The sequence below is a fragment of the Bufo gargarizans genome, chromosome 10 (assembly GCF_014858855.1).
Source record: "Bufo gargarizans isolate SCDJY-AF-19 chromosome 10, ASM1485885v1, whole genome shotgun sequence".
NCBI lineage: Eukaryota > Metazoa > Chordata > Amphibia > Anura > Bufonidae > Bufo > Bufo gargarizans.
This window is the reverse complement of record NC_058089.1, coordinates 44,431,136-44,454,425: the sequence shown is the minus strand read 5'-3', so window position 1 is coordinate 44,454,425 and position 23,290 is coordinate 44,431,136. Positions and strand designations below refer to the sequence as shown.

The 23,290-nt window shown below is 45.6% G+C and overlaps 2 protein-coding genes across 3 annotated transcripts; one reads left to right on the top strand and one right to left on the bottom strand.

The window, feature by feature from the left end:
• Window positions 1-709: 709 nt before the first annotated feature.
• On the bottom strand, window positions 710-15,963 carry PRDX5 (peroxiredoxin 5). Its single transcript, XM_044269429.1, has 6 exons — window positions 15,808-15,963; window positions 12,390-12,524; window positions 9,101-9,232; window positions 4,420-4,458; window positions 3,113-3,177; window positions 710-951 (listed from the first exon to the last, which is right to left on the bottom strand). The coding sequence occupies exons 1-6, from the start codon at window positions 15,898-15,900 to the stop codon at window positions 846-848; spliced, it is 570 nt and encodes a 189-aa protein (XP_044125364.1). The 5' UTR covers window positions 15,901-15,963; the 3' UTR covers window positions 710-845.
• A 71-nt stretch (window positions 15,964-16,034) lies between these two features.
• On the top strand, window positions 16,035-23,215 carry TRMT112 (tRNA methyltransferase activator subunit 11-2). Of its 2 annotated transcripts, none has more exons than XM_044269431.1 (4): window positions 16,035-16,249; window positions 19,941-20,042; window positions 22,849-22,941; window positions 23,032-23,215. In XM_044269431.1, exons 1-4 carry the CDS (start codon window positions 16,175-16,177, stop codon window positions 23,131-23,133), a joined length of 372 nt encoding a protein of 123 aa, XP_044125366.1. In that variant the 5' UTR covers window positions 16,035-16,174; the 3' UTR covers window positions 23,134-23,215. The 2 variants fall into 2 exon arrangements, with proteins under 2 accessions (XP_044125366.1, XP_044125365.1); XM_044269430.1 differs by lacking the exon at window positions 16,035-16,249 and adding an exon at window positions 16,282-16,446.
• Window positions 23,216-23,290: the final 75 nt, after the last annotated feature.

Below are 23,290 nucleotides of genomic sequence, written 5' to 3'. Positions count from 1 at the left end.
GGGCACTGAAGCCAGCAAAGTGACAAACAGCGTAATCCACTAGATACACAGATGGTCAACGTTTCAGTCTATGCCACACATTGATCATGTCCTAAAAATAAGTACATTATTTTACTATACTATTTTTTAGGGAGTGATCAAGGTCTGGGATAGACTGAAATGTTGGCCATCTGTATATCTAATTTATTACATTATTTTCCACTTTTGCTGGAAGAAAAGTAGTCTTCACTACTTAAACATATCTTCAGTGCCCTGGTTTCTACATTCTCTGTTTATGACAAACTTCTGAAAGTATGAACCCCTTTGATAGACTGTCTTGCCCTCTCAGCACAATGGAAATTAACTTTAAAAATGTAAAAGAATATGACTGCTAAATTAATATATATTTTTTTCATTTTATTTCTCCCCTTCGTTGCCCCTAATTTAGAGCTGGTCCTGCCCAGTTCACATGTTTTTGTCGATCAAATGAAAATTCTCTAATAGCTCAAAGGGTCCTAAATATTATGTAAAGACTGATTAATTTGTTGGTCATTGGATGTTTCTCAATAGATGATTGTATCGTAATAATGCAACGCTGATAAATTTAACTATAAAAAATAAATAAAAAATCTACGAGTCATAATAAATAATTCTGAACTCCTACACACAAGACAGATTAGTCCTGGTCTATTAAGGTCCATTCTATGCAAATAACACAAGAGATAGCACATTTCAGGTAGAAGTAATTTTCTTTATTATGGGTTATTGTCTATTACACCATTGATGAAGACACTGGTTATTCTGTAATGCTGCACTGTGGTACTCCGAGAAGATAAGACAGACCCACGCTCATGTGCAATTCCAACTTATAGTTGAGACAATATGTTGTTAGCCAAACTGCATGTCAGGCCTGTCCCATCTTCTTCTACGTTAACGGTTTTCACCTTCCCACCTTCAACAATCAGAGAAAACCTAAGGAGCAGGGGAAAGGAGCAGAAACAGCAAGTGGTCAGTTATAAACAGGCAAGAACAAACCAGTTAAAGGGAACCGGTCACCATGAAAATGTGGCAGAATGTCAGAGCAGGAGGAGTTGAGCAGATATATATCTAAATACACCGCAGCACATCCAATGGTGAAAAAACAGTGGGATCCTTTATTCACCCATGCAACGTTTCGGTCCGCTTGCTGGGACCATTCTTAATATATATAATTTTTTTTTTTAAGAATATTCAGTAAAACTTGTAAATTTATATCTCTGCTATTTCGATGTGTAAGAGTAATGTGGGTGGTGCTACTTAATGACTGAGAGCTAACCATGCATGATAAAGCATACAGAGGTAGCTGTCAATCAATAACATGACTCCTAAGCCTAGAAAGTACAAAAGGTAAAATGTAATCAGGATATGCAATGTCCATCTCTTGGACCTGTAGCTATCTCCGGAACAGGGTCCCATAACATCCACACAAATTAACCATCTCTCCATTCATTTGTGGTGGTTAGTCAGGGGACCTCAGTTCTGCAGACAGGTATAGGTCCAAGAAGCTTCAGACAGTTCCTACAGTAAGGGTCCATTCACATGTCCGTAAAATGGGTCCGCATCCGTTCCGCAATTTTGCGGGACGGGTGCGGACCCATTTATTCTCAATGGGGCTGTAAAAGATGCAGACAGCACACCGTGTGCTATCCGCACTTCCGTTCTGCGGCCCCGCCAAAAAAATAAAAAATAATAGAACATATCCTATTCTTGTCCGCATCCATGGACAAGAAAAGGCATTTCCATTATAGTGCCGGCCATGTGCAGTCCTCTAAATGCGGAACGCACATGGCCAGTGTCCGTCTTTCGCTGATCCGCAATTTGCGGACCATAAAACAGTTGCAGACGTGTGAATGGACCCTAAACTACATTACTAGCTAATGCTGACTTTGAGGGGAGGGGATGGATTTTGGCAACCATCCTCCAGACATGTGAAGAGAAGCATACTTACCTGCTTCCAAGTGCTGGCTCCTTCGCTTCCCGACGTCCACTGTAAACAGGAAGCTTACATACAGGGAGCTCATCGGAGCAACCAGGGCAGCGTGACCGATGGTCGTGAGGTCAATGGCATAGGTTGGGCAGCGATGGGCTAGGATCCGGCTGTCGGATCCCCACCGATCAGATGCTGTTGACCTATCCAGAGGTCCAATCATCTTTCATGTGATGGCTGCAGCCAATCATTGGCCTCAGCTGTCACCTTGCATTCATGCACATATGGCCTCTGAGCCAATGATTGGCTGCAGTGGTGATGTGAACAATGAACATGAAGTCTTTGCTGCAAACTGGTGGGTGGATGGGGAGGTGCAGCATTTAAAAGGTGGGCAGTGTTCTGTATGTCATACAGTTTCCTGCTCTTTACCGACTGTTTAAAAACCTTGGCCAACCTATAAACCACTATACATTTGGACATGTCAAATTAATCCTCAAAATTTACATTTCTGGAGACTCTTGATATGTACGCTAGTTTTTTTCAAACAAACTGTCAGGTTTTCTGATTAAACATGGTGTGAAAATGGAGATGTACCTCTTCTCAGGCAGATTTGAACACTCCTGTGTTTCTGGTCTGCTGATAGCTAGATAGAAAGAAATATCTCTCTAGCTATCTCATGTATTTTCCTCCCAGCATATGCTGCTGGACTAATTTACAGCCAGGTGAGGTCAAATACTGGACCGGATTTTAAATGCCAGTCCGGGTTTTGGCAGCACCTGGCTGTCCTTAAATAGGCAGCTGGGCTCAGAAGCCATGTCTCTGTGTTGGAATCTGGGAGCCTTGTGTCTGAATGAAGGCTTGCTACCCGTTTGGCGTGAAAACAGGTTGGTGCCGCTATCAGCAAGGACTCTTTGAGGCAGAATTGCCGCATGGTGTGAATTACCACCAACACCGGAAATTGTTATGACTGCTTGTTTTGTCACTTGCCTAAAGTGTGAATAAAACAGAACAGTTTGATCCAAAGAACTTGTTGTTGCCTCTATACTGAGTCCGCTAATCCTGTCTACCAGAGCGAGTCCCCACTGTGTGTGTGTGATTTATAAAGATCCTCGCTGCCTCCACAGAACAAATGCATCCATGTAGTTACTTGGTTCAAGTCAGACTCACCTTTTGCAACGTTTATTTCCAAAGAGCTCTTCCAGCTCCTTTTTATCCAGCAGTAATCCAGCCGCCTGAGAGTAAAACATATAGTGATTCATTAGCCACAATATGGCACAGCAGGGCAAACAAACCCTGCTGGTGTCCAACATTATCCCTATGTGGAAACAGGCCACCCCTATGTGGAATGCCCCTACAGAGAACATACTCCAGAACTCCAGGTAATGGGGGATTCCAATTATTTACATTATGAGATATCTCAACTCTGGGCTCCCCGTCTATCAGGAGAATAGGGGCCAGTGACCCAATGGTGGTTGTGGAACTCCCCACTCACTGAATAAGCGAGAGTCAAAGATGACCTGAGTAATCCTAAATATCTCTTTAACCCTTAACTGCCAAAAGTCTGTTATCGATCACCATTACAGGGATCACGTCAGGTTGAACATGGTGTCTGATCTGCAGGCAGCATGTTCTAGAGCAGGAGGAGCCGAGTAGATTGCCATATAGGTTTTTGGGAAAATATTCAGTATAATTTGTATTTTATTCATTAAAATTCCTGCTCATTCTGAAGTCCAGGAGATGGTCCTATCAGTGACTGACAGCCGTCCCTCTATGACTGTGTATACAGAGAGCTGTCAGTCACTGATAGGACCGCCTGCTTGACTCCAAAGCCCAGAATGAGCAGGACTTTTAATGAATAAAAGAGTTATACGGAATCTTTTTCTGCTCAGCTCCTTCTGCTCTATAACATGCTTCCTGCAGATTGCTCAAAACGCACTTTACAGTATTTATATGGACAAGTGCAGTGTATATTTAACATTGGATAAAAGGTATGGTGGCTCACTCCGTTTATAGCTGTGGATAGGTGCTGCCAAGCCTTATGACTCACCCCGTCATATAGAAAACAGGAGTGTAGAAAGGCTGAGCACTCTCCACCTGGACCACACAGAGATACAGACAAAGTGGGTAATGGTGACAATATTTATTACACCTGATGCAGATTCAATGATTAAAATATAAAATGCTAAAACAATATCTAACAAATAATAAAGACGGTGGATAGCAGTCTTTATTTGTTAGATATTGTTTTAGCATTTTATATTTTAATCATTGAATCTGCATCAGGTGTAATAAATATTGTCACCATTACCCACTTTGTCTGTATCTCTGTGTGGTCCAGGTGGAGAGAGCTTTTTACACTTATATTTCACATTAATTGCAGGCCGGCCACCCTGACGTACCACGCACATTGCCGAGCGGCTGCTCACATAGCAGTCATTGCTACAGTTATTTATAGGCAGATCTAGAGCACTCACCTTGGCAAAGTCTCCACAAGGATCAGCTAACATCCGGACCTACAACAGAAATGCATTATTAATCAGCGGATGAAGCATATTATACAAGCCCAAATGTAACATGGCTTTAACGCTTTAGCATGAAAATCCTTTTTTACCTTCTCTTTTTCAGATAGTGGATATCATTTCTAGAACACGTTAACTCCCCGTGTCTCCTGCTCAGTCATTGACTAATTTGTCAACAAAAGTTTTATTCTCTGCTCACAACCAAGTAAAATAAAAAAATAAGACGATTGCTGTTTGCAGTCCAGAGAAAGTCAAGCGTCCTAAGGTCACATTCACATCTGGCAGAGAACGGCCTGCCGGAGTGCACCAGACCCAGCGTTGCTGGATTGTACAGATCACTGCCGGTTCCCTATTGATTATAATGGCATCTGGTGGTGATCCAGCTGCTTTCCAGCATAAATGCCGTTTTTTGGGTCATGCCGGAGATGTGAACACCCATAAAAGTTTATGTCTGCCACATGAGCTGTAGCAAAGCGCTGCTCTCTGTTAGGCCTCTTGCACATGAACATATGTATTTTTTGGTCTGCAAAATACGGATCAGCAAAAAAAAATACAGATGACGTCTTTGTGCATTCCGTATCTTGCGGGACGCAACAGCTGACCCTTAATAGAACAGTCCTAGCCTTATCCGTAATGCGGACAAGACATACGGAAAGGGAATGCACATGGAGTAACCGTTTTGTTTTTGTGGACCCATTGAAATTAGTGGTTCCGCATACGGTCCGCAAAAAAAACACGGAACGGACATGGAAAGAAAATACGTTCATGTGCATGAGCCCTTAAAAGGTAGCCATTAGAACTTCAAGTTTAGATTTGGTTGTGAAAAGAGAAGTAAATATCATGCAACTCGGTCAGCAACCAGTAAAGCAGCGTTTCTCAACTCCAGTCCTCGGGGCCACCTGTCCGTTGTGAACTGGTAATATCTCCCAGAATGAATACCTGTGGTAAGTTCTCAACCATATCAGCTGCTAAATACTAAGGAAATCCTGGAAACAGGACCGGCAGGTGGGCCCCGAGGACTGCAGTAAAGTACATTACAGAAAAAGTGACAGACGAGGGAGTTCAATGGCAGAAACTCACTGGGGCACATTTATCAAAAAGGTGTAAAGTGGAACTGGCTGAGATGCCAATAGCAACCAATCAGATTCCACCTTTCAGTTTCCAAAAAAGCACAAAGAAATGAAAGTTAGCATCTGATTGGTTGCTATGGGCCACAAAGCCAACTTTCCTTTGAACCAGTTTTGATGTGTGTAAATGTCACTTCCCGTTCTGACAGGATCAAACATCATTAGAATGATTTATCATGCGGCGTGTCCTGCCAGACCTCAAATCTAATGCCCTCAGTGCAATTCATTAGATATGAGGTCTGGCAGGGACACAGCATTAAAAAGCACGATTAGTGTTGAGCAAATTGAAGCAAAACAAATTGACTTTGATCCGAATTTCAGGGAAAATTCGATTTGTCACGAAGTCCAATTTTTTTAAGGCAACAAACAATTTTTCCTAAAATGAAGGGAAGAAAAAATAAATAAAAAATATATACATACTCACCTCATCAGTTCCCCGTCATTCCTCCCGCTACATACAATGGAACAGAGGCATAGCTAGAACTGACTGGGCCCCCCCACACACACTTCTTCACAAACTCCCTCCCCCCTGTGTAAACCCCTCACATATGGCTATTTTGTGACTTTTGATTTACTGTATTTTACTGTCATTTTTAGAACAACTTTATTGTTTTCTAACATTTCCAGTTGCTGACGGAGTTTATATTCAACTCAACCCCTTTAAAACCTGCGCTGCAATTGTAATAGACCTGTCTAATTTACCTCTACATATCCACAAGTATTTTAGCCTCTGTACCTTTCATACTGCAGCCATGGACGCAGTCCCCATACACACGCACTCTCCGCGTACATGGACGCAGTCCCCATACACACGCACTCTCCGCGTACATGGACGCAGTCCCCATACACACGCACTCTCCGCGTACATGGACGCAGTCCCCATACACACGCACTCTCCGCGTACATGGACGCAGTCCCCATACACACGCACTCTCCGCGTACATGGACGCAGTCCCCATACACACGCACTCTCCGCGTACATGGACGCAGTCCCCATACACACGCACTCTCCGCGTACATGGACGCAGTCCCCATACACACGCACTCTCCGCGTACATGGACGCAGTCCCCATACACACGCACTCTCCGCGTACATGGACGCAGTCCCCATACACACGCACTCTCCGCGTACATGGACGCAGTCCCCATACACACGCACTCGCCGCGTACATGGACGCAGTCCCCATACACACGCACTCGCCGCGTACATGGACGCAGTCCCCATACACACGCACTCGCCGCGTACATGGACGCAGTCCCCATACACACGCACTCTCCGCGTACATGGACGCAGTCCCCATACACACGCACTCTCCGCGTACATGGACGCAGTCCCCATACACACGCACTCTCCGCGTACATGGACGCAGTCCCCATACACACGCACTCTCCGCGTACATGGACGCAGTCCCCATACACACGCACTCTCCGCGTACATGGACGCAGTCCCCATACACACGCACTCTCCGCGTACATGGACGCAGTCCCCATACACACGCACTCTCCGCGTACATGGACGCAGTCCCCATACACACGCACTCTCCGCGTACATGGACGCAGTCCCCATACACACGCACTCTCCGCGTACATGGACGCAGTCCCCATACACACGCACTCTCCGCGTACATGGACGCAGTCCCCATACACACGCACTCTCCGCGTACATGGACGCAGTCCCCATACACACGCACTCTCCGCGTACATGGACGCAGTCCCCATACACACGCACTCTCCGCGTACATGGACGCAGTCATACACACGCACTCTCCGCGTACATGTCCCTGCTGTGCTTTATGCACACAGCAGCAGGGAGATTACCATGGAAGGCTTCAGTGGCGTCCTGGCTGCCATGGTTACCGATCGGAGCATCGTTTATGTGAGGATCGCAGCCCTGGTCCCATAGAAGTGAAAGGGGCTTTAGTGAGAAACGCATTGCATACAGAAGCAATCCGGATGCAATACGTTTTTCACCGATGGTTGCTAGGAGAAGTTTGTAAATCATCAGGTTTTTTTCACGTGTGTGAAAAACGCATCAAACTGATTGCATCCACGCAGAAAAACTGAACTTGATTTCGAAATGGTGCGAGTTTCACTGAACGCTTACCGACATAATCCGTAACATTTGTGTGAAAGAGGCCTTAGTGTCGTGTCTGGAGGAAACGAGGCACAGCTCATCACCCGCCCAATACCATCCCTACAGTGAAGCATGGTGGTGTCTTCCAGCAGCTGGGACAGGGAGACTGGTCAGGGTTGAGGAAAAGCTGAATAGAGCAAAGTAGAGAAATACTGAAAACCTGATCTAGAGCGCTCTGGACCTCAGACCAGGCTGTAGACTCAGTGTCTGACTGGGGTACCTAGGGCCCACCAGTAAAATTTATTTTGGGGGCCCACCCTATGGATACATACAAATATAATAAATACTTAACATTTTTTTTTATATGAACACAAGCTGGTTGAGGTGCTGTACATTGAATATATGTATGTAGTGCAGTAAATCTAATGTGTTATGTGCCACTTGTGCAGGGGGTGGGAGACTAGGGGCCCACCTTGCTCAGGGGCCCACCGGGGGATTCCCCTGTACCCCTGTGGGCCAGTCCGAGCCTGCGTAGACTCCTCTTGTAATGAAACAGTAACCCTAAGCAAACAGCGAAGAGAACACAGGAGTGACTTGTCCTTGAGAGGCCCAGTCCTGACTTAAACCCAACTGAACGTTTCTGGAGAGACCTGGAAATAGCTGTACACTGTCAGTCCCCGAGAGGATCTGCAGAGAAGAATAGCACACAATCCCCATATCAAGACCGGAATCACTGACAAAGGTGCTTCAACCGAGTCTTGAGTACAGGGTCTGAAGACTTATGTCAAGGCAAGATTTTGGTATTCCATTTTCAATAACTTAGCAAAGATTTCGAACCTTCTTTTTTCTCATTATGGGGTATTGAGTGCAGAATGATTGGGGTAAAATTTTAACTTTTGTAAATTTTAGTACAAGGCTGCAACATAACAAAATGTGAAAAAAATGAAAGAGTCTGAAGACTTTCCGAATGTACTGCAGGTAATACAGCACCGATTCTGAACTGCAGCCGTACAGTACAGACCTACGTGTGCACAATGGGCGAGAAGAAGCCTCTGTGCCCGGAATAAAAACCACGCCAGCCCCTGAATGGAGCAGCTTTCACTCCTCTTACGCTTGTTTCCAGGCCTCCACCACTCCTAAGTGATGAGGAAGGTGTAAAAACAACCCTATTAAAAAAATTATAATAATAAAAAAAAAATATAAAAAAAAAATTGCATAACAGGGTCTTGTGACTTTTTTTTTTTCCTTTACACAAAAACTGGCGCAGTGATGTTCGCAAATGACCTCTGATGTACTGAGGTGACGGCACCGCTATAATAAACCACTGCTTGAAAAGCGGAAATGTTTCATCACTCGTGTGACGGCACAAAACATCTGGTACAACATTTACACACGATTCTTATCATTAAAAGTTAAAACAGAAAACCATCTTTACCTTCCCATCTGCTTTGTGTACTTTTCCCCACTCGCTCACAACAAAGGCATCATTGACGGAGATGCACGCGAGGACTTCTACCCCACGGGACTTCAGATCATCAGCCTGAGACACGTATCCAGGTAAGTGTGTCTAAGAAAAGCACAGAGGACAACAGCTAAACCAAGATCCAGCATAGTTACCTGCAGCCGAGGCTCCTCTATCCCAATCTATAAGCTAATTATTATAATTAGTTAGCAGTTCAAACAATAGAGCGAAGGTCCTGCTCGCAATCTGTGAGGAGACAGTGGCGGCACAAGAGGTAAAACTGCTCGTTTTGTACAATGGGTCGGCCATCTTTTATAAAACAGGGCACAACACAAGGCTGCATGATCCAGTCACCGGTGTATGGAGATGGAGAAGGGTTAGAATGGAAAGTGGAAGTTAGATTAGGTAATGTGACAGGCCTCCCTAAACAGAGGGGTTTTAGAACACGCTTAAAAGGGATTCTGTCACCACATTTCAGCATATTAGACCGATCAAATAGGGTTATATGATCCACCCAGAACTTAAAAACGGTACCTTTGTTGTAGAAAACTGACTTTTTTTTTAGCCGAAAATGAACTTATAAGGTTATGTTAATGAGCCCTCTCAAGTGCCCAGGGCGGTGTCTCGATCCTCGGAGCCCCAGGCAGCACCTCCTAAACGGCTCATAACCCCGCTCTCCGTGCGCCTCTGCCCGCCCGTTTACTCCCCTCCCCTGTCCTTTTCCACTGTGGCTGTGCGGTCCAAATCGTAGCGGGCGCATGCGCAATGCGATGCCCGCTCCTGGCAGGGCATCGCAATACCTACTGCGAATGCGCCCGCTACGATTTGGACCGCACAGCCGCAGTGAAAAAGGACAGGGGAGGGGAGTAAACGGGCGGGCAGAGGCGCACGGAGGGCGGGGTTATGAGCCGTTTAGGAGGTGCTGCCTGGGGCTCTGAGGATCGAGACACTGCCCTGGGCACTTGAGAGGGCTCATTAACATAACCTTATAAGTTCATTTTCGGCTAAAAGAAAAGTCCGTTTTCTACAACAAAGGTACCGTTTTTAAGTTCAGGGTGGATCATATAACCCTATTTGATCGGTCTAATATGCTGAAATGTGGTGACAGACTCCCTTTAAGGGGGTTGTCCAGCCTTTAGTAAGTGGGGTCTATCCTCCGGTCCAACACCTGCAGCCCCGCCAATCAGCTGTTTGGTGTAGCTCTTCTGTTGGGGCCACACGGCGCTGACGATATTCTAGTGGCGGACCCCGCTCGCACTGAAGTCACCTGGAGCAGCACTCTAGTAGTGAGCTCCTCTAAGGATAGGCCATTTACAGCTGTGGAGATCTCTAATTCTGACAGAGGATGCACAGTCCAGAGAAGTGGTGCAGAAGTGGAGACAGGAGTGGGAGGACCGGGTTATGAAGTTTAGGGGTACGGGCGATACGAAGATGCCCCTCTACTGTACACATTTCCGTACATGGTGACATCAGTAACTCATGTGTTGTCACAAATATGACTTATCACATATCAATGTGGAGTGCGCTCACTCATCTAAACGGGGAGTGACCAGACATGAAGGTGTTAATTACCGCCGTTGGATTGTTCTTGGGATCAGTCAGGATCAGCTACTGTATTACATTTCTCTTTCTTTTTTCCCCATTCACGATGGTTTTTCCTTCTTTCACACCTTAGATTGTGAGATGTGTATCCAGGAGATATTACTTGTGTGACACTTCCTTCTGTTTAAGTGGCGCAATTTAAAATGTGCTGACCAAGAAACAGGGTGTATTACGAAAAATAATTGCTTTCCTGATCTCCCACACACTGCCTGTTACTCAACTGATTAGCATAGATTTGGCAATACAGACTTGAAGTCAACAGCCATTGGCACAGCTCGAGGTGAGGCTACACTGACTTTTTGCAGCGCGACTGATATATTTTAATGGGGTTGTGTCACTTCAGCAAGTGGCATTTACCATGTAGAGAAAGATAATACAAGCCACTTACTAATGTATTGTGATTGTCCATATTGCCTCCTTTGCTGTCTTGATTCATTTTTCCATCACATTATAGACTGCTCGTTTCCATGGTTACAGACCACCCTGCAATCCATCAGTGGTGGTCGTGCTTGCACAATATAGCAAAAAGTACCAGCCTATGTGAGCTCCCACGGTCCCGGCCACCAGACAGGCTGATTCTTTCTCCTATCATGTGCAAGCACGACCACCACTGATGGATTGCAGGGTGGTCTGTAACCGTGGAAATGAGCAGTGTATAATGTGATAGAAAAATGAATCCAGCCAGCAAAGTAAGCAATATGGACAATCACAATACAGTAGTAAGTGCCTTGTTTTACCTTCCTCTACATGAGAAATGCCACTTACTGAAGGGAGACAACCCTTTAACTATTTAGCTACAGCTGCAGTCAAAATGAATGCAATCCCTTGGATTGCAGCTGTCATTTAATAGATCATTCCATCATAAAGTGGCAGTGTAGCCGAGGCGCTACTGGCCGCGGACACCAGCAGTTTGTTCTGGAAGGAGAAGGCCGGTCTCCTCTCCTGAGAAGTCTGTTTTAGTAACTACTTGCATTCTCCCAAGTAATAACAATTAGGTTTCATATTTTCGTATAATTCTGTGTTGTGTTCATTTATTATCCCTACTTTAAATGTATGAATTAGCCGACAACTGGGTCTTTCCCTTCTCCTGGTCCCTGCACAGAGACAGCCCCCCGAACTGCTAACAGCCAGTTGTCCATTAGGCCATAAACGTCTAGTGGGAATAACAGAGGAAGGGCACAACAGGGTCTTTAAATAAGATGCTCCAGAATTGGAATTTCACTTGGAATCCGATTATTTACTAAAACAGACGTCAGGAAAGGTGTCTGGTCCTCTTTAAGCCCAATCCCGTTTTGTAATCTGCCCACCCTAATCGTACTCGGGTGTCTGTCAGACTTCTCCCCCAGTCTCTCCAAAGATACAAATGCACGCGCTTGACTTCTGGGTGTTATCAGAGGACTCATGAAGATGGCTACTGTCACATTAACTTTTCTTCAACAATTTTATCCATGACTCTGTTCACATTGCCGTCACAGTACTGTCCTATGAAGGAAACCAGCAGCGCCTAATAGAGCCGGGTGGCTTAGCTGTGTTTCCACAGGAGGATGCTAATGGAACCTCTGACGGAAGTGTGGACAGAGCCTGAGGCTTACTGGTCGGTCAGGTTCTGTGTACTACTTCTCCTTCACCTGACACAACGTAAAACTAGGGTATGACTAACCTTAGAGCATCCTGGAGTAAAAGCCCCTGGAACGCCAAAGAGAATGCCCTTCTTGTCACCAAACACATGCCTGATGCTGGTCTTGCTTCCAGGACCTCCATCATAGATCTGCACATCGGGCAGAGGATCTCCAACCTGGGAGAGGAACCAGAGACATCACAGATTAGAAATGTTTGGTTCTTGTTGGCTTTATTCTTGGAGACAATGGTTGGTCCACTGACTACAATGGGTCAGTTTCTGATTAATGTCTTACAAAAGTCATAGTAACATGATCTTACCAGGAGTGTGAATAGCACTGCACCCTTTTTTAGGGGCAGGTACAGCAATTATAACCATAAAGGTGGAAGAACTGGTGGAACTATTCTTTCATTATATACGTTTGGAAATATACATTACTGCAAGGATGACTAAGAAACCACCATGCTGCCAATTTCCTGGTAATCTCACTCCAGCGTCACACCCAGAATCGTCTGCGAAGCTTTTGTGCCACAGGGCGTAGATGACAATTAAGGCTCGCGTTCATGTTGTGGGTGCGGCTCCAGTGATTTTCTATGGGACTGCTGGAGACAGATGACTACATGGGTCTCCTATCTCCGAGGGTCCCACAGAGAACAAGCAGGGTGCACGCTCGAGTGCTACTACATTCATTCAGGGAACCCCTTCCTCCTGACTGGTGGGGGTCACAGCGATCACCCCCAACCAAAAAGACATATACTATCCTGTGCAAAAGGGGTGCTCCCTTTACACCCATTGAGTATCTATTCTGTCAAGTTGTTAAAGGGGTCATCACACAAAGTATTAGTATACAATGAACTGAGAATTTTAGGAGAAGCATTATTGCAAAACACAGGTGAAACTGGAAAAATTTAATATTGTGCAAAGTTCATTTATTTCAGTAATGCAAATTAAAAGGTGAAACTAACATATGAGAGAGACTCATTACATGCAAAGCGAGATATTTCAAGCCTTTGTTATAATTTGGATGATTATGGCTTACAGTTTATGAAACCCCAAAGTCACAATCTCAGGCCCCCTTTGCTCAGGGGGTATGGATAATTAGCTGACTAGAGGGTGACACTTTGAGCCTAGAATATTGAACCTGTTCACAAAATTCCAATTTTAAGCTGCATTAATGCAGTTCCTTTTAAGTTGCATTACTGAAATAAATGGACTTTTGCACAATATTCTAATTTTTCCAGTTTCCCCTGTACATGAAATTAAAATAAATATTGCTTGTTATTTTATGAGCATCACATTTTTCTCTCCGGTAGCGCCCCCTGCTGTCTGTCCTTCATCCTATTCATTCCTACCTCTAAACTCACAAAACTATACAGCCAGCTCTCTAGATGGTGGAGAGGCATTACTTAATAATCATCATCTTTATTTATATAGCGCCAACATATTCCGCAGCGCCTTACAATTCAGGGGTTCATGTACAAACCGTCAAATAACATAGCAACAGACAAGTCGATTATTACAACAAGAGGAATGAGGACCCTGCTCGCAAGAGCTTACAATCTATGAGATACTGTATCTCCAGGACTATAAGGCCCCTTTCACACGACCGTATGGCTTTTTCAGCGTTTTGCGGCTTGTTTTTCACGGATCCGTTGTTTTTTTTTTGTTTCTGTTGCTTTTTCCATTTCTGTTCTGTTTTTCCGTATGGCATATACAGTAATTACATCGAAAAAAATTGGGCTGGGCATAAAATTTTCAATAGATGGTTCCGCAAAAGCAGAACGGATACTGTAGACATATAGATGCATTTCCGTATGTGTTCCTTTTTTTTGCGGACCTATTGACTTGCATGGAGCCACGGAACGCGATTTGCGGGCAATAATAGGACATGTTCTATCTTTCAACGAAACGGAAATACAGAAACAGAATGCATACGGAGAAAATTCCGTTATTTTTACGGAACCATTCAAAAGAATAGTTCTGTATACGGAACGCAAAAACAACCGCTAAAACATAAAAAAAAAACAAAAAAGAAAACAGCCGTGTGAAAAAGGCTGGACAAGAGCTAAACGCAGTGCATCCTGGGAGATGCCCACCCACAGAAAGGGAGGAAAGTCCACCAGATATATGAAGGAAAAAAACTGTTATACATTTGTAGGAAAATCCTTTTAGGAATCCTATTCAGTTCCTTTTATGGGAAAGCGGGGTACAGCCATTAGGCTGGGTTCACACCTGAGCGTTTTACAGCACGTTCCTACGCGCTGTAAAACGCACAACAGGCAAGAACCAATGATTCCCTATGGGAATGGTTCTCACCTGGGCGTTTTACAGCGCGTACGATCGCGCTGTAAAACGCCCGACGCTCAAACAAGTGCTTGAGCTTTTTTTTGGGCGTTTGTCGCGCGTTCCCGCACATAGAAATTCGGGAACGCGCGACAATGTGTGAACGCCAATCTCTGTATGCGCGATTGTAAACGCCCGTACAATCGCGCATACAGAGCGCTCATTTCCGAACGCTCAGGTCTGAACCCAGCGTTAGGCTATGGTCACATGACAAGCTGAATTCAGGAGACATGCCAATTGCTGTTTGTAAAAATACTCGTCCATGTGAATTATGCTAGGCATTTCCAATTTCATACAATGGGAAGCTGTTCTGAGGCGTATGCCAGCATGTTTTACACGTTCATATGCTACTCGTTTTGCCGTGTGAACATGCCCTTATGGTCGCTTCTACAGCCCGATAAGGGGTCTTCACACGCAGCAGATTTTATGGCAGAAAATTCCACAATCAAAAATCAGTTCCATTCACCTTAATGGCGCTCGCAGAAGTCCACCTGCTTGCGGCCCCATTCAGATGGAAGGAACTGATTTCTAGGTGCAGGATTTTCTGCCACATAAAGTTCAGTGTGTGAAGCGCCCTAACCAGGTTTTCCACTTCAGTCAATTTTTGAAAATAACCCCCCCTACAGGGACCATGACCGGCTCCTTGTTGGTCTCAGAGCCCCCCTTGGCGGCCTAGGTGTCCAATCACACGCTCCAGGGACTGCGACTCGCATATCTGGGGTATAATCACACCTGCAGGTTCTGTTCAGGTTTTTCTGCTGTCATTTTTTGAGCCAAACCAGGTGTGGATCATAAAAAGAGAAGGTGAATAGAGGACGGACACAAATGACCTCCATTGTAAAGTCATTTGGGGTTTGGCTTCAAAAACTGCATCAGAAACCTGATCGTGTGAATAAACCCATAGAGGCGGCAGCCGCATCCTGAGAGCAGATCTCGGGGTCTGCCAGGATTTTGTAATGATTTACAACATAGAAAGCACAGGCAGGGCCCGGTACTGATATCCCTGATGACGTCACATCGCTGGTAAGTGGCCGACCAGTGATTGGTGACGGCAAGTGCTGATGCCACAGACTTCAATGTACAAGTCGCACAGAACAAATATAGGCAGAGATGTTACCTTGATGGACATGGCTCTGCTCCAGACTCTGCTCCGGACTACCGTGCGCAGCGGTGACAGGAGGAGGAATGATACGGGTAACTGAAGAGCCATGACAACTAGGGGCGGGGCTACCGGGGGGCGAACGCTCGACTTTGCCAGAGGACACGCCCGCCTTAGGTAAGCGCTTCTACTCTAGACAATGCGCATGCGTTCTCTATTCAGACTACTGCGCATGCGCTTGAGGCTTGCCTTGTAGACTAACCTTGTGCGGAGCAGGTCCGCCCGCTTTTACGGGATCTGCAGGCGGAGCCAGAGACGTTCAGCGAGTGACCTGGGTCCCCGGAAGTAGTGGAAGTGTGCAGCACGTGGGTGCCGGTACCGGAGAATGAAGCTTCTGACACATAATGTGCTGCGGAGCCACGTTAGCGGGGTGACACGAGGCTTCCCGCTCCTCATCCGGGTATTACGCTAAGTGTTGTATGCGGCCCCTGATGCCGCCTGTGCGCCTCGTCTTGTCCTGGCATGTGGGGCATATTTCAATCAGTTTTTGGGCAGAAGCTGGTGTCATTACTCCCCAGCGAGATGATCCCACAGCTCAAGCTAGAAAACGCCCTTCTGACTCCTAAGGGTGAATTCACACCTGCAGGTTTTGATCAGGTTTGTGAAGCCAAAATCAGGAGTCAGTCATAAAAAAAAAATCAAGGCTACTTTCACACTAGCGTTTTTGCTGGATCCGGCAGGGTTCAGCAAAAACGCTTCCGTTAGTTATAATACAACCATCTGCATCCGTTATGTATTATCTGTAACATAGCAATGACGGATCCGTCATGAACTCCACTGAAAGTCAATGGGGACGGATCCGTTTTCTATTCCGTCAGAGAAAACTGATCCGTCCCCATTGACTTGCATTGTGGGTCATGACGATCCGTTTTGCTCCTCATCCCAGGATGGAAAGCAATCTGCAGCACGCTGCCCTCGAGTATGAGAACGGAACGGATTTTGGAGCGTTCTGTTCAGTTATAGAAACATAGAATGTGTCGGCAGATAAGAACCATTTGGCCCATCTAGTCTGCCCAATATACCAGGGGTGTACGGGGAAAAAACAAAACTGCTTGTCTAAAGCGGGGGCTCGATCTACTTGTCCTGATACAAAACCTAATTTTACATCAAAACCATATTTCGGTGCACCGCCGCGCTTCCTTATGCAGGGAGGTCACTGGCTTGTGGTGTCAAATGACTCAGTTTAGTCCCCGTTCACACCAGATGATTCTGTCCAGAATGCACTATGGCGCGTCCGGCTCACTATGTTGTGGGGCAGGAGGGGGCGTGGCGATCCATTGAAGTGAATGAAACCACAGCCGATCGGATGCACGGGATCGCAAGGCACAATTAAGCCTGAGGTCCGGTCCAAATCCTTGCAGAATTTTGTTTGGACTGGACCGCAGGCATAATGTGCCTTGCGATCCAGTGCAGCCGTTGGGCATGGTTCTGGTGCCAATCACTTCAACAGACCACTACGCCCTCTCCTGCCCCACAATATAGTGAGCCGGCCGCAATGCGGTGCAGTGTAATACTTCCTGATATTACTTTTAAACCTTTGCCCCTCTAATTTAAAACTATGTCCTCTTGTAGCAGTTTTTCTTCTTTTATATATTCTCTCCTCTTATACCCTGTTGATTCCCTTTATGTATTTAAAAGTTTCTATCATATCCCCTCTGTCTCGTCTTTCTTCCAATATATACATGTTAAGGTCCTTTAATCTTTCCTGGTAAGTTTTATCCTGCAATCCATGTACTAGTTTAGTAGCTCTTCTCTGAACTCTCTCCAAAGTATCAATATCCTTCTGGAGATATGGCCTCCAGTACTGCGTACAATACTCCAAATGAGGTCTCACTAGTGCTCTGTAGAGCGGCATGAGCACCTCCCTCTTTCTACTGGTAATGCCTCTCCCTATACACCCAAGCATTCTGCTAGCATTTCCTGCTGCTCTGTGACATTGTCTGCCTACCTTTAAGTCTTCTGAAATAATGACCCCTAAATCCCTTTCCTCAGATACTGAGGTTAGGACTGTAGCACTGATTTTATATTCTGCTCTTGGGTTTTTACGCCCCAGGTGCATTATCTTGAACTTATCAACATTAAAGGGAATCTCTCACTAGCATATTAGCAAAAACATTTTTTTATGAATCCATGTGTAATAAAGTACCTTATTTCCATATGTCTTGTTCTTTTTATTCTTTGTCTTGTCATGTCTTAAAAAAAAAAACGCTTTTTATGATATGCAAATGAAGCTTTAAGGAGCCTCTGGGAGGCGATTTAGGCAATATTGGAGGAGTTTTGTTTTCAAATTTAGACGGGCACGGCACTTCAGAGGGGCGTTCCTGGGCACCGTGGAGAAAGAATAACGCCCCTCTGGGCTCCTTTACAGCTTCATTTGCATATCATAAAAAGCGTTGTTTTTTGAAGAAATGACAAGGCAAAGAATAAAAAGAACAAGACATATGGAAATAAGGTACTTTATCCTTTTCCATTTGGTGTATCCCTCCAGGAACATCACTGTGAAGGGGTGCTGTGGGGGGTTACTGTTAGGGGATGGGGTGCTGTGGGGTCGCAAACCTTACTGCCCTCACCTCTGCAGGCATGACGTGCTCATATACCGCCCTCACCTCTGCAGGCATGACGTGCTCATATACCGCCCTCACCTCTGCAGGCATGACGTGCCCATATACCGCCCTCACCTCTGCAGGCATGACGTGCCCATATACCGCCCTCACCTCTGCAGGCATGACGTGCCCATATACCGCCCTCACCTCTGCAGGCATGACGTGCCCATATACCGCCCTCACCTCTGCAGGCATGACGTGCCCATATACCGCCCTCACCTCTGCAGGCATGACGTGCCCATATACCGCCCTCACCTCTGCAGGCATGATGTGCCCATATACCGCCCTCACCTCTGCAGGCATGACGTGCCCATATACCGCCCTCACCTCTGCAGGCATGACGTGCCCATATACCGCCCTCACCTCTGCAGGCATGACGTGCCCATATACCGCCCTCACCTCTGCAGGCATGATGTGCCCATATACCGCCCTCACCTCTGCAGGCATGACGTGCCCATATACCGCCTTCACCTCTGCAGGCATGACGTGCTCATATACCGCCTTCACCTCTGCAGGCATGACGTGCCTATATACCGCCTTCACCTCTGCAGGCAGGACGTGCCCATATACCGCCCTCACCATTGCAGCCATGACGTGCCCATATACCGCCCTCACCTCTGCAGGCATGATGTGCCCATATACCGCCCTCACCTCTGCAGGCATGATGTGCCCATATACCGCCCTCACCACTGCAGCCATGACGTGCCCATATACCGCCCTCACCACTGCAGCCATGACGTGCTCATATACCTCCCTCACCTCTGCAGGCATGACGTGCCCATATACCGCCCTCACTACTGCAGGCATGACGTGCTCATATACCGCCTTCACCTCTGCAGGCATGACGTGCTCATATACCGCCTTCACCTCTGCAGGCATGATGTGCCCATATACCGCCCTCACCTCTGCAGGCATGACGTGCCCATATACCGCCCTCACCACTGCAGCCATGACGTGCCCATATACCGCCCTCACCTCTGCAGGCATGACGTGCTCATATACCGCCCTCACTACTGCAGCCATGACGTGCCCATATACCGCCCTCACTACTGCAGCCATGACGTGCCTGTATACTCCATTTCGTGTCTGTACCCCATTTTTTATTTTTATTTTTTGTTAATCTCCTTAACAATTTTGTTTTACGAAATGACCCAGAGCTGGCCATACATGTTAGTGTCATCTGACAACTGTCTCTTGGATAGGAGAGCATAAAACTGTAATAGGGGCAGCACTGAACCTTGAGGTACACCACTTATGACTGAAGAGCATTCAGAATAGAAATCATTGACCACCACTCTCTGGATGCAGGGGGGTGCTGATAACAGGAGAACTACACATGTTATTCCCCTGTAGTCCCCTCAGGCCAAGCTGTAGCAGGCACATGTGTATTTCCCTCATGCAGCACTAGGTGGAGCTGTATTACAATAGGAAACAGGTGTCCCAGCTCCAGCCTGTATTCTGAGTGTCTCATGTTTTCTTTGCTTTTAGGCAGATGAGGTGAAGCTTAATACTGTGGACTTCAACCGAGAGTTTGTGACGCGTATGATCCCCAGGCTGGAATGGGAGGCACTAGTGCAGACTGCAGAGAGCGTGAGTATTCTAAGTAATATCTAGCTTCACTCACAACATGTAGTCTTCTCACGGTATTCTGCTTTTCCCCCATGCTATTATAAAGTAGCTGAAGCTTCTACTGACCAGCGTTCTTCCTCAGGTACCTCTCACAAAGGATAGCTCCTACTTTCAGATTGGATTTCCTACTACCTATCATATTTCCTAAGAAATGGCTTCAGTGTAGGGACTCCTACTGTATACAGAAGCGTAGAGCAGTGTTCTTGGTGTCACTCTCCACCTTGGACACAGTGAGTAAAAGGATTTGATAAGTCTCTTCTGGTCATCAATCTCTCGTCCAACTCTCCACAGTGGCGTCCTAGACGGCCATGTTTTCTCCAAACTATCGCCATTCCTTCTTAGTATGACGGCTTAGGCTAGTTTCACACCAGCGCTAGGGATCTCTCTGCGTTCCAGCATTGCCGGAAGCTTGAACATCTCCATCCGGCCCATTAATTATATTGGGGATCGGCAGAGATCTGGTTGCAACCTGGCAAATATGCCAAGAATCAGCCGTGCAGAACAGCCTGCCGGATCCCTAGCACTAGTGTGAAACTAGCCATAGAAGAGCATATATAGTGCAGACAAAGAGGAACAGCTGAAAACAGAGCATTTTATTTTCCACGTTCACAAGTAGAGTTTCAAACAAGCAGCACGTAAATCCAATCACAAGCCCAGGATTTGACCCACTTCAGGCGTTTTCCAGGGTATCGAGTCCACATTTGTCTGATTGCTCCTGCATATCTGAGGGGCTGTCTGCTGTGGCACTTCTCTGTATATGGACCATAAGGACACTTGTAGTAGACTAAGGGGGTTCCTGCTCCTCCTGTTTGGTGCAAAATGCCTACATGAATAATTTCTTCAATATACTTGCTCAGTTCTGCTGTTGATTGAAACATTGCAGCCTCATCTCACAGCAGAAAGCTATGCAGAAAAATGAAATCTTTTTTGGACTGTCGATATTATTATCAATAAAAGCTATACATTAATGCGGCCTTAAGGTCTACAGACATTAGGGCACATTGTTACATGTTGAATCACACACCCCTTGTTGGATGAGACAAAACAATTGTCTAAAACAGTTAATAAATGTATGCAATTTTTCTTTATGCAAATTGCACTAGAATTCTCCTCCACTCTGATCAGCATATATTGTCCCCATCACCACTTGGCTTTCCGTTCTGATCCGTCAGAAGAACAGAAAAATAAAAATCGGATCTGTTATTTTGAGCATCAGTTATGATCAGTTTGCACTGTTTGAAGGTTTTGAGGGATGCTATGTTAGAGCATCTTAACGGAAATAAGCAAATAACGCCATATCAGCATGGCTTCATGAGGGATCGGTCATGCCAAACTAATTTAATCAGTTTCTATGAGGAGGTACGTTCTAGACTTGACAGCGGAGAATCAATGGATGTCGTGTATCTGGACTTCTCCAAAGCATTTGACACTGTACCACATAAAAGGTTAGTATATAAAATGAGAATGCTCGGACTGGGAGAAAACGTCTGTATGTGGGTAAGTAACTGGCTGAGTGATAGAAAGCAGAGGGTGGTTATTAGTGGTACACACTCAGATTGGGTCACTGTCACTAGTGGAGTACCTCAGGGGTCAGTATTGGGCCCTATTCTCTTTAATATATTTATTAATGATCTTGTAGAAGGCTTGCATAGTAAAGTATCAATTTTTGCAGATGACACTAAACTGTAAAGTAATTTGCACTGAAGATGACAGTATACTGTATATATACTACAGAGGACAGTATACTACTACAGAGCGATCTGGATAGATTGGAGGCTTGGGCAGAGAAGTGGCAGATGAGGTTTAACACTGACAAATGTAAAGTTATGCACATGGGAAGGAATAATGCAAGTCACCCGTACATACAAAATGGTAAAACACTCGGTAACACTGACATGGAAAAGGATCTAGGAATTTTAAACAGCAAACTAAGCTGCAAAAAACAGTGTCAGGCAGCTGCTACCAAGGCCAATAAGATAATGGGTTGCATCAAAAAGGGCATAGATGCCCGTGATGAGAACATAGTCCTACCACTTTACACATCACTAGTCAGACCACACATGGAGTACTGTGTACAGTTCTGGGCTCCTGTGAACAAGCCAGACATAGCAGAGCTGGAGAGGGTCCAGAGTAATAACTGGAATGGGGCAACTACAGTACCCTGAAAGATTATCAACATAAGGGTTATTCACTTTAGAAAAAAGACGACTGAGGGGAGATCTAATTAATATGTATAAATATATCAGGGGTCAGTACAGAGATCTATCCCATCACCTATTCATTCCCAGGACTGTGACTGTGACGAGGGGACATCCTCTGCGTCTGGAGGAAAGAAGGTTTGTACACAAACATAGAAGAGGATTCTTTACGGTAAGAGCAGTGACACTATGGAACTCTCTGCCTGAGGAGGTGGTGATGGGGAGTACAATAAAGGAACTCCAGAGGGGCCTGGATGTATTTCTGGAGCGTAATAATATTACAGGCTATAGCTACTAGAGAGGGGTCGTTGATCCAGGGAGTTATTCTGATTGCCTGATTGGAGTCGGGAAGGAAGTTTATATTCCCCTAAAGTGAGGAGAATTCGCTTCTACCGCACGTTTTTTTTTTGCCTTCCGCTGGTTCAACTTGCAGGATGACAGGCCGAACTGGATGGAGAAATGTCTTTTTTCGGCCTTATGTACTATGTTACTAAAAATGACTGATCTTTTTTTGAGCATCAGTTTGTGTCACATCCGTCTGAATGGCAGTGGTTTGCTATCTTTTCCAGCTGGGGCATGGCTCAGACCTTCCACGAGAGCTCGTATCTGGATATGAAAATGATGAGGACTTCTTGAAGAAAGTTCACCATGTATTGCTGGAGGTAAATCACCAATATAAGAGAAGGGCAGGGGATGGACAATGCCATATTATGTCAGTGCACTTACCTTCCCTTTTTTTTTATCTCTGCCAGGTCGAAGTCATTGAAGGTGCCTTGAAATGTCCCGAGTCTGGAACAGAATTTCCCATTAACAGAGGGATTCCCAACATGCTCATTAATGAGGAGGAGTCCTAATGAGCTATTCTGTTCCCCGACCTGTAAATATTTGATCCCTCTGCCCTCGTTCTGTTCTTATTAAATGCTGTTTGTTGTTGTAGGACATGTTTTTTTTTGTTTTTTTTTGGGGGGGTAAAAGCTAAATCAGAGACACCTTATTTGTAGACAGCACTGA

Excerpts from the sequence above, each read along its gene's own strand:
- PRDX5 (XM_044269429.1), bottom strand. The coding sequence starts at position 15,900 with ATGGCTCTTCAGTTACCCGTATCATTCCTCCTCCTGTCACCGCTGCGC. Across the intron at positions 4,459-9,100 it reads TACACAAAGCAGATGGGAAG|GTCCGGATGTTAGCTGATCC; the intron begins GTAAAGATGGTT and ends TTTCTGTTGTAG. Across the intron at positions 3,178-4,419 it reads CTTGTGGAGACTTTGCCAAG|GCGGCTGGATTACTGCTGGA; the intron begins GTGAGTGCTCTA and ends TTTTACTCTCAG.
- TRMT112 (XM_044269430.1), top strand. The coding sequence starts at position 16,312 with ATGTGGGGCATATTTCAATCAGTTTTTGGGCAGAAGCTGGTGTCATTA. Across the intron at positions 20,043-22,848 it reads TAGTGCAGACTGCAGAGAGC|CTGGGGCATGGCTCAGACCT; the intron begins GTGAGTATTCTA and ends TATCTTTTCCAG. Across the intron at positions 22,942-23,031 it reads TTCACCATGTATTGCTGGAG|GTCGAAGTCATTGAAGGTGC; the intron begins GTAAATCACCAA and ends TATCTCTGCCAG.